Source organism: Spodoptera frugiperda, chromosome 27, assembly GCF_023101765.2.
Source record: "Spodoptera frugiperda isolate SF20-4 chromosome 27, AGI-APGP_CSIRO_Sfru_2.0, whole genome shotgun sequence".
In the NCBI taxonomy this organism is placed as follows: domain Eukaryota; kingdom Metazoa; phylum Arthropoda; class Insecta; order Lepidoptera; family Noctuidae; genus Spodoptera; species Spodoptera frugiperda.
The window spans coordinates 12,133,334-12,145,047 of NC_064238.1; the positions used below are offsets into that span (position 1 = coordinate 12,133,334).

Genomic DNA, 11,714 nt, shown 5'->3' on the forward strand with positions numbered 1-11,714 from the left:
TTTAGCTGTGAGACTTGTTTTATTAAATTTATGTGTTTGGTGGCACTTATATAGGTACTAAACATATAATAATAAAGTGAAACTTGATTAAGTGGGCCCTTCACAAGTGACAAAACGCCACAACTGAAACTCATACGAGGTCCCATTATTCCATTATTACGAAGCCATTGGCACTGTATTACCTCTATTAGAAAAAAATCCTATAAGTCTCTAATTATCTGGGATTCGATCTTTTGATTTATTATAATAGTTACCTCTATAACTGAGACAGCAAGTGAATTTTAAATGCATAAACGTCAGTATCTGAGATAACATCATATTGTTTGTTGACTTACTTATTCTCATTCATACACACATAATGTACACATAACATTGTTTTATTTAAGAATCGCACCTCGCAATCCTTATCTGAAACGACCTGTATTCTTACCTCTATTTTTGGAACCCTCTGTAAATGAAGACAAGTATTTATTTATATCTGGTTATCTGGGCAATGGGTTAGTGGAATACCTCTATAAGTGATACCAATTTGCCGGTCCCTTTATGTCTCACATAACAAGGTTTGACTGTAATTAGGTCAGTTTCCCATTTGATTAAGCCTCATAACATAATTAGCGGATTATAGGTAGTTATCATTTAGCTCTACTTGATTTTTTTCCTATTGGAAATAACAGCACTGCTGACGTTTGTAATGTTTTTTGTTACTAGTTGCATTTGCAAAGTGACATCATCCGTTACACTAATTAGACCGAGCCCTAATCAATTTCCTGCTTTACTAGGAAATAGTTATTTACATTAAAGAGTGAAGCAATGACGATAGGCATACGTTGCTTTAAAAAGGAAATACTCAGAATAAAAAATAGATCGTACATTTTCCCTAGCATTTATACTACATTCATACAATGCAATAGTAAACTGCTTATGTGCGATTTAAGATTTATGACGTCATCCGTTGATATAGTCGTCGATATATGTGTGACTTCTGTCAACTGTCATATATGTTATGTGTCGCCACAATTTTATTTCCCTTGAAAGAACTACCGGTTCGAATATAAAAGGTTCACCTGACGAGTTTCTCTTGTGTCGTGAATACTTTCACCAAGAAACACAGTCACACAGAAATATAGACCCAAAATCAGATTAAGTTAAGGATCAAACTAAGAATTGCAGTGCGCAAAACATGATGTCAGTCACTCTACGTTCAAATTAACCATAGTTTTCTCTGATTAATTCAACTTACATACAAAAACTCACCTTACCTATGTTTATGTGGACTATACTTGATTATGTTCTTTTGTAACAAGACCAAATGTTAATCATTTGTATAAAATAACAACAATCGTCCCCCATCTGCCATTTCCTATGCCTAATCCCCAGATTTGCAAACCCGCGGCAAAGGCGCGCACGCATTTAATTATGTTTTCTGATGTTGCAAATATCGCCGATAGTATGCCACCAGGAGATCTATTTAGATACTTAATTTGCGACCTACACCATAAAAATGTAAACTAAGTACATAACGATGCAAAAATCCCATAATTGTGCGTCAATACATATTGCCATAACTGTGCATCAATGGCGGCTGTCGCTTAATAAATACTCAGACGAGGCATTGATCAATCAATTTAATAGTAGACGTCTACCTGTCTCCCCACTACAAGACTACAGCAATGAAACGAACCACTATTCTCAAGATAACGGCATCACCACTCGAACGTGCACGCGTGTGAAAATGTGAACAAGTGTTATAACTTATAAACTCTAATACAGTGACAATAAAGTTTATTTCGTGTTGTGTTTTAAACATGAATATGGAAAATGCAAGGTAAATTCTAGTGATATTGCCATTAAGATTATTGTTGTTTTACTAACTATTAATGTTTGTTTATGTATTGTGGTTTTAAAACTGTTTTATCGATACTGTTTAAGGACGTGATTTGTAACGGTAAAGCTAGTATTTAATTGCGCATTTTAATGATACATTTTCAGGCAATATTTTGTTATATTGTACGTATAAATATCTCTACAAATATAGGTACAAAACCGTTGATTGTTGTAATTTTGTTTAAAATTCAAAATGTTCAATGTTTGTATACTAAATAACTCTATTATAAACATCCGGGATATTCATAATATTAAATAAATTATGTTCCAAAACGATTCAGTGTGACAATTCACATAATAGTTAATTCGTCATAAAACTACTTCAGTGTAACGCTTTTAAGCCATTGTTGTTAAACAAATATTTTTGTGTTTTTTTCTTCTAATATGTATATAAGAGTTGCTGAACAAAAATTTGTTACTCTAAAACGTAAACTAGCAAAGATCGATTTATTGAACTATGAATCCTAATTCAATAGCGGTCGGTCAATAGCTATCTCAATAAGGCTGTTATATACAACATAATCGGAAAAATCCTTGACTTATTCCTCCAGAAAATAAAAGATAATACAATATCTTTACCTCTGTTTGTAATTATAATATCGTTAGCAACACACTTTTGAGTTACGGACCTCATCTATACAAACAGGTTTTTCATAATTTGCCATTTTGTCTAGTGGTTTGGAGACTGCAGTTTCAAAGGTTCAGGTTAAGAATTATCAGAAAAAGCTTCTGCTCAATTTCTGTCAGTTATTTTGTTGTATAGCAGATTCTAGGACATCTCTGGGAAGAGTAGTGTTGTTTCTTTCGGCTAACAACATACATAACCACATGCCTGTCTCCTATGGGGGTAGGCAGAGACAATGGAACGAATCTTCCAATTGCTTCCAATCTTTTCTATGTAAGAAGAGACATCTCTTTCGCTTCAACAACAGTCATCATTCTTGAAATGCATGCTCGTCGGCTAAGGGTACTTTTAATTTGGCTAACGGTATATACTCATATCTATAAATAAACAGACTTTTCCACAATTGTACACGACTTTGTTTATTTGAAGACTATAAAACCTTAATCTAGGGCTATTAACACTGTCAATATCGTCGCCCTACAAATTATAATGACAATAATAAAAACCTATCGTATATGTCATTTACTTTGTTGTAAGATTTTGTGTTATCTACGAAATAAATTGAATACAACACGTGAGTTACAGGTTTGTATATGAAGTGTTTCGTTTAATTTCAAAAATATCGCGTGACCAAAGTGAGGATGCAATTTGATAATGTATCTTTAAATGCATGCCTCGTTAATATGTTTAACGAATAACATTTTAGGTTAATTAATTTGCAGATTAAATAAACTTCACATACCTAACAAATCTACGAACTATAGTGAAAAAGACATTGTTCAAGTACTTATAATGCTAATAAAATAAAAACATTATTTGAACCAATCTCCATCAACCATCTCTACAGCTTAGAAATCCTCGTTTTATAGGTTCAAGTTAAGTAGCCAATCCATCTTAAATGTGTAGTCCCTTAGTCTGCTCATACAACACTTGTGGGATAAGTACTTTTTATATATTTTAGAATCGCAAACATCACAAATACAAATTTTATGTATAAACTAGAATTTCTGCATTTTTTGGACACTGAACCCAAAAAATCATTATTACAATCATCATCAGCAATCATTAAAGAGCTATTATATAAAATACTTCATTTCTGTGCTAAACGTGACTCCCGTGGTAATTGTGTGTCAATGACATTTTGAGTGCACAGTTGGCGCCGTGGCTCAGTAATGTACTGCTTAGTTATATGTTGCGGATTTGACTACTGGACGGAGAAGAAATTCTACGATATACGTATAGTATACTTAAATATAGGTATAGAAAAAATAAATCAATCATCAATCTAGTCTCTGTTAAGATATTATTCGATTTTGAAATGAAAAATAGCACATGATTTTTTTGGTACACTGTACAAAATCTAAATAATATACTCATCTGCAGACTGTCAGTAATTTCCCATAAATGACTGTCACGTTCCTTCAAACCTACTAATAGATGCACTACTTAGAATATAAAACAAGTCAAATTAAATAGTTAACCTAATAGTTAACATGGTAATTGGCAATAAAGTAGAGCGACTTTTAAAATAATACTTAACACTTATGAAAATTACCCTAAAAACAAATGGTTATTATTATACCTACTTCACTTCTAATAACTTCCAAATCATCAGATTGGAATCAACTTGAATCCAGTTTACCTTTATTAAGTCGTTTAAGGACAGCGCAGAACGACCCACAAGTTACGATGTATTTTTTCCTACTGTCACATGCCTATATTGTCGAACTTCTCTGTTCCATCAGCCTTTAGTTCTACGTACAATCTACAGATTTAAATTATAATTGACAACAATTACGTTGTATTTTTAGAAACAATCTTTACTGACCAAATAACATAAACTGACTGACATACTTCGAATTTAAAGATGTGCCTATTTTTAGCCACTTTTTGACAGTAAATTATGGCAACATTATAATAATCGATGGGCAATTATCATTAGGAACAAGAACTATAACAGGGATTTTAAAAAATGAGGTGATATTAAATAAAGTAAGTATCATCAGTAGTCAATGGATGCAAATAAGAAAACTGGTTCAAAGTAAACAACTTTAATACCTCTGACTAATCCTTTAAGAAATAACGTGATACATAATATACTGTGTATATTATGCATCGCCTGTATCACTCATGTCCTCAACCTCTTAGGTTGGTTTTATTTTTGGACTTAAAATTAATGTTAACAGATTATCTTTGTAATGTGGGAAGCAAAAATAATTTAGCGAACACTACCCAGGAGTTGTTAATATAAAGTTGAGCTTTAAACGAAAAATTATGAAAGTAAAATTAATTATTAACAAATTAGACTGGACAGATGCCAGTTAAGGATTATTTACTGCAGATACAACTGGCAAATTGTGGTACGGTATGGTATTATTGGGCTTTTCTCGGTTTTTCGAAAATTTCTCAGTATATGGCAATAGGCTCACCTCCTCTTACATGGGACTTAATTATCACAAATGGTAAAAGGTGGGTGTACATTGCACAGTAGAACGCTGTAATGTGCATCTCTGCCTACTCGTAATATTTATAACTTCGACACGCTTATATTATAAATCCAGTCATATTTTAAATGTCAGACAGAATTAGAAATGCAAAAATGTATGTATGCTGCATTTTTATTAAATTATTGTGTCTTTCTATTTATGCTACTTTTTCCTTCAACCGAAATAAAGAGAAACGTGAGATCAGACTCAACCATTCAACCATTAGGCGACCGCTACTATTATTAGAGCATCATAAACTATTGACTCCTTAATAGTTCTGATTGTCTATAGAAAATTGATTGTTGCAAATTATTCTCATTTGGTATAAATTGCTCTAGATACTCTAGAACGATCACGTAACTCATGATGGCGAGTATGTATGGATATGATGATCAATAACTATTATTATAATTGTCTGCTTTGCGCAGGGGTCATAAGTGGAACTAGTTTTGTTTGAGGTCGAGGGTTTGGTTCTGGTGTGATCGAAAAGTTTGTTTTTTTTTTTATTAATGTGTTTGTATATTATGTAAGGTACTAATAACATATATGTTATAATACGGGATAATCACAAAAAAAAAGAATTGTAATACCTCGTACTGATGTGACGTTCTGATCCGAAGCTGCGGACCACCTAGCGGGTGGTTTTTACTTTTTAGTCATTGAGAGTTTCACACTGTCTCTCGCCTCGTCAAAGGTGTGAGAAGTCGTTAGATGATTTTCCCCCCTTAAAATATATAAAAGTTTTGTGTCTATTTATAGTGCATACTCATTTACCAGAAACTAGAAAAATAATATTAAAGTTTTTTACCGTTTCTTTTTGCCTTACTCTCTCAGAGGTGCATTAAAGCAAAGTGTGAGTGCACTTTAGCTATGACGAAGAATCGTGACCTGAATCACAGAGATGAGTTCATAAGACTGACGTCTGCATTAGAAAATCTCGGAAAATTACAATAAAATCATAAATGTTTATAAACAAGGAAAATTTAATACTAGGAAATTGTACCACCATCACCAAGTACCATCTTATGTTAATTAATTTATACGTTCCAGTTTATATCTTACTATATAATGTACTTATAATAATATTATAAATGCGAATGTTTTGAAGTTTGTGCAAAATCTTTGCTGAGCAACAGTTTAAGTAATCATTAAATGACTGATTACGGCAGTAAGACTAAAGAAAAACATTTCTAAACAAATTCCAAATAATCACATTTAACCAATTGTATAAAATTAAAAATTAAAAAAGCCCTAAATTCTGTATACGATTTCTACCGCCTTACTTCAAGAGACATGTAAGAGTTACCATCTTTGAATAAGCATAATACCAGCAAAAACCAAAAAACAACGTCTTGACATTTTAATCACTTAGGCCTCGGCCTCGAATTTTGCGGGCAGCGGGGCGGCGGCGGCGGCGGCGCGGCAGCGGCAGGATCTTATGCGTATAATCAAATGGACCGGTTTTCGAACACAGCGGCGGCGGAGCGGCGCGGGAGCGGGCAACGAGCGGTGCACTCCAGTCAAGCGGTGACCGCCCGCGTTGCGCGTCTGCATTGTAGTATAGTGTTGTGTACCTACATTTTTTTTGTGACGTATCAAAATGTCCTCGGACGTGCAAGAGCAAATGATTTCGGCAATCTTTGAGAGGACACCCATACGGAACAGCAAAGATGTGAACCATAAAAATAGAAGAAAAATTAACCAATTATGGGAAGAAATAAAAAACGAACTGAATATTGAAGACTAAAGCAAAAACTGAAATCACTCTTGATAGTTTCAAGAATATAGTCAAAAGTTTCTACACTCATTCTAGTGTAGTCGTAGAATTTGTCGGGATTTTGTCTCTGTTCTTCATAATTTCGATAAAACTCGCCATTTATTTTCCTTGCCCTATAGTAGGTCTTCTTCTTTTGCCCACAGTAAATCGAGCGTTAGGAATAAATTTGAATCAAAAAGATTTCGTTCGCTAATAAAAACAAATATCTCGACAACACAACCACGAACACAACACTACACCGCTGTAGTGCCGCGCGATCTGCCCGCTAGTTTCGAGAACGGGTCCGCCGCCGCCGCCCCGCTCCCGCGCCGCCGCCGCCGCCGCCCCGCTGCCCGCAAAATTCGAGGCCGAGGCCTTAAAAACCAGTTGTAAATACCCTTCGGATCCAAAAGAGGCGTCTTGTGGAAAAAAACATTGTGTACTTATTAACCGGTTATTTTTAAGTAGTTGTGAAGGCCAAAAATTATGCCACGCTATTCATTAAAATAATAATAGAATTTTCCACTGTGTTTTTGGTTGTATTTTTTTTGTGTGGTTTTTGTTCATTTTCTGTTTACATAACTAACTACGTGACCAAAATCATTCTGTATAGGTACATGACTGCCTGACAGACAGACAACGCACAGTCAAAACTACTGGACCCTTTTTTTGGGGGAAAATCACCTTGGGCGAGGCGAGAGGAAGAAAGTCTCTTACTGACTAAAAACCACCCCATACCTGTTCGAGCCCCGGTAAAACCGCTAGGTAGTCCGCAGCTCCGCATCAGAAACTACTGGACCTAGAAAGCTGAAACTTGACATGTATGTTTATTAAGGAGTGTAGGGGAGTATTAAGAGATTATTTCCCTAAATTCCGACGGGATCGGGAAAAACGGGAATTGCCTATTTATGCGTACGAAGTCGCTGACAGAAGCATCTTTGACATAATACTCATTGTGTAAATTAATTTGAAAATAAGTGCAAAGTAAGTGAACCCTTACTGTGCTAGAGATATTTGATCAACTCCGGACTCGGATAGATTGGTGTCAGATCTGTGACCGTGAATGATACGATGATTGAACACAGAATAAATAAAAAAATGCAGCAAATTTCTGTCTATCCATACTAGTATACGAGGAAAAAAACAAAAATTGTTACTTATTTAATCGAATTCAAAAAAGGAGTTTCTTAGTTTGACCTGTACGAATGTTTGTACGCGATCTCGCATTTGGCTGAACCGGTTTTAGATGCGGTCTTGAGCAAAAAAAATTTTTAGACATAAGACAAGGTTACTAATTAATACTTGGTTTATTTTTTGTAAACGGATTATTAAGATTTTTTTTTTCGTTTTTATCTACAACGATATGTACAGATCTGCTTATGTGTGTGTTTACTTCAGCTAGTAGTGCTCCTTGAATTATTGTAAATATGTAACCGTAATCACGATTGGCGAGCAAGGGATCTCGATTTTGAACTTTAGAAAAAATATTATGATGGATAATAATATTATGTATGATTCATAATAGTTCTACTATAAAGCGAATCTTATGTTATTATTTTGTTTGTTCTTTACATATCACGGGACCACAGGGTCCCGGACATTATTATTATTACACGAACAAAATACTATAATTATTATCTCTGTTTTTTGAGGGGAAATCATTCAATGACTTCTTCCGCCTTGGGCGAGGGGAGAGGGAGTATTAGACTCTTACTGACTAACAACCACCCCGTTCTTGCTCCTGCTTTTCGAGCAGGAGCCCCGGTAATCCGCAGCGGAATATTATCTATTCTCTGCTAGGATTTAAAAAACGTGATGTTGAATTTTTATCACTTACATGCTTTCGCTATGAAAACACTGATGACTATTAATGAAGACAGAGGTAAGTAAGATTCGTAGCAATGGCGTCCGCCTCCCATGGGAGAAGGGCCTAAGATTATGTATGTAATATGTATATGATTTCTCTAAAGCAATTCATTCTTTCAAAGAAGCACTTATATTTGAGTTTTATTGCTCTGACATCGGGGCCTCAGGGTAATAAGCAACATTAATGTTATATTGGCCAGCGATTCACAGTTCTAGGTCATAATATTAGTCGTCTCCATAGCAACCAGATTATTATAGCTATAAGAATAAACGTGGCAACATTATTTTATTGAAATCTCGAATATTGGAACAAAATAAATATACCTATAGAGCAAAATACTGTTAGATATTCTTAAACGTCGTCATATTGTTTTTTATTTACATTGGCAATAGGTACAATGGTGGTCACATGCGGCTGACCGATCACTAAGTTAATTTGCTTGCACCTGATGAGATCCACATTCTAACCCCGCCCGATGACCTTGAATTGACAAATCAAGTGGGGTGGTGGTTAAAATGACCAGATGGATATGTCCTCCACTGTACAACCAACCATGGTTTTTGGATCACATAAACAAAGTTACAAGAGAAATTTGAATACGGTACCTGAATACTTTGATTTCAAGCCAGTTGCTTAGAAACTATTAAGTGCAGTGCAATAGTATCGAATTTAATAGTTTTATTTTTAACTATGAGATTATTCAAATATTAAAATACTAAAATTTAAAATTTCGTACAAGAAACAAATCCGATAAATAACAGAAAATATTCAAAAGATCTATTCCTCAAATAACATTTTCTTATTCAATTCGTTGGAAAGTCGAAGATGTGATACCAACAGTGGAGTGATTCAATTCGAAAGTCATATTGTTGAGTTTCTGGATTTTAAATTTTCAATCATAGTACGAACTCCTGATTTTCGTTTGTACGTGCTGTAGTGTCATATTTTTGAAATCGTTAAATAGGGTAACCCTATTTTGTAAATAATAAAGTAATGAAATAGCAGTTTTTTATGGGGGAAAATTGCCCAATGTCTTCTCCCGCCTTGTCGAGGTGAGAGGGAGTGTCAGACTGTTACTGAATAAAAACCACCCCGTCCCTACTACTGTTTATTGAGCCGGAGCCCCGATAAACCCGATTGGCAGTCCGCAGCTACATTTTAAACACTAGAGGTATCGTGAGAGTGTTGTTGTTCCTATGTAGGAACTGCTTTATAAACCTGCTATTTTTGAAGAATAATGCTCGTACCTAATACATACATACATAACCACGCCTATCTCCCATAGAGGTAGGCAAAAACAAGGCAACGTCTATTGGTACGAATCTTATATAATTCTTTCACTTCTCAATAGTCATCCTTTTTATGCATGCTCGTGGGTTAATAACAGCTTAAATATCACTAACTTACATCTCAAAATACATAAACAATAGCTCAACAATTTGATGTCGTCATTACCAATACCAATCTTACCCGTATTTTACACTAAAGATTTACAAAATATTCTCAAGTCATTGACGTTGGTCGTATATAATCTGAGACTTGTATATATAAAACCTCGGCCTTCGTATCATAATAACGTAATTGTCTGCACTGCAAGACATAATGTACTTATACTTGTCTTATATTATCACAAACATAGCACGGTTGTGTTTATAAGCTAAATGACGGAAGATGATAAGTCATGGTAGGCGACAAATGCAAATTGTACTTAGTTCCCGTTTTGGATTTTAAATTTTATTGTTTTGGTATAAAGTCGGAAATCCAATGACAAAAAATTCAATTTGTAGTAGATTGATCTGGTTGTATGGATTTGTCTTTGTTATACATACTTTATGATTTAATTCCAACATAAATATGGACGTGAAGTTATAGCTGATATGATATAAACCGCACTCATAAATGCACTGTCATACTCTCAACATAGTATCTTTTTATCTAACGCATTATAATACCGTAGATTATGTTATCGCTATTTAGTAGATTTGTTTTTCTCAATTCTACGTATTGTATAGAATTACAACCTGTGAATATAACCTTTGTATACGTACATTTGTATGTAGATTATAAAGAATTCCTGGCTTACTGAAAACCAGAATATTTTTAGCCATGCGTTGGGGATGGTGCAAATCTGCGTAACTAGCATTGGATAATTCCGCGTATCTGACATATGTAGCCAATTTTCAATTTCCACGTAACATCCCGATTGGCACCATTCTCGCTGACGTGACTCTATGATAAAAATACAAAGGAAACATACTATGTTTTTACTATATTTGTAAAATAAAGCCATTTGCCCTCAAAATAACGATTTTTAAGAGTTTGGAACTGCCGCTGTCAAATTAGACCAAATGCAGATATAGTCTTCGGTACGTAACATGGCAATTTTTTTTTATAATAAGAAAGTTCCGCCAATTGCACAGGGATTGATCCTCACAAGCATCGTGCGCAGACGCGGCGATGTTGCGCTGACTATTGAACGTCCGCGTCCGCGTATTTTTAGTTAATAAAGTAATTTCAAAAAAAAATGATAACAAAATCTTGCCAAGTTATCTGAAAACCTTTATACGCGGCCTTTACCTATGGTAGATTCGCGGTTTTGCACTATCCCCGACGAATGGTAAATTGTAAGTAGTCTGAGCAAGTTTTGTCAAATATTTCCCAACATTAGAAAAAAAAAACAAACTAAAAATATATTCAAATTATTCCATTTGTATATTTTGCCAGTTAAACGTTTGTTTGCATTGTAACGGCTACACATAAAACTATACAAAACCAGTTTATCATGGTCACGCTTTATATGACCTTTCCACTCTTTCGACGGTCAGTTTATAATGGTTGGCATAGCTTATGTAGACGTGTGTGGGTACATGACATAAAAATTAATTTCTACAACAACGTGGAATAAATCAAATATTTATGTATTTTTATCTTTAGTTATCTAACTACGTGTATTTGCATACTTGTGCACAAAAACCTACATTTTGTACAAACAATACATAATGAAATTTTATTGTATACCGTGACGTGACGTTGTAAAGATAAAAGAACTATTTATATTTAAAGTACTATTTGAACTATTTATTTATACGTTGGTAC

At 34.4% G+C, this 11,714-nt stretch overlaps 1 protein-coding gene across 1 annotated transcript in view; it reads left to right on the top strand.

Annotated features, from left to right (window-relative positions):
• Positions 1 to 1,636: 1,636 nt before the first annotated feature.
• LOC118263474 (proton-coupled amino acid transporter-like protein CG1139) overlaps positions 1,637 to 11,714 on the top strand; it is a 45,362-nt gene continuing 35,284 nt past the window's right edge. The window contains exon 1 of the mRNA XM_050705594.1: positions 1,637 to 1,825. Coding sequence (XP_050561551.1) covers positions 1,806 to 1,825 — 20 coding nt within the window. The 5' untranslated portion in view covers positions 1,637 to 1,805. The remainder of the gene's footprint in view (positions 1,826 to 11,714) is intronic.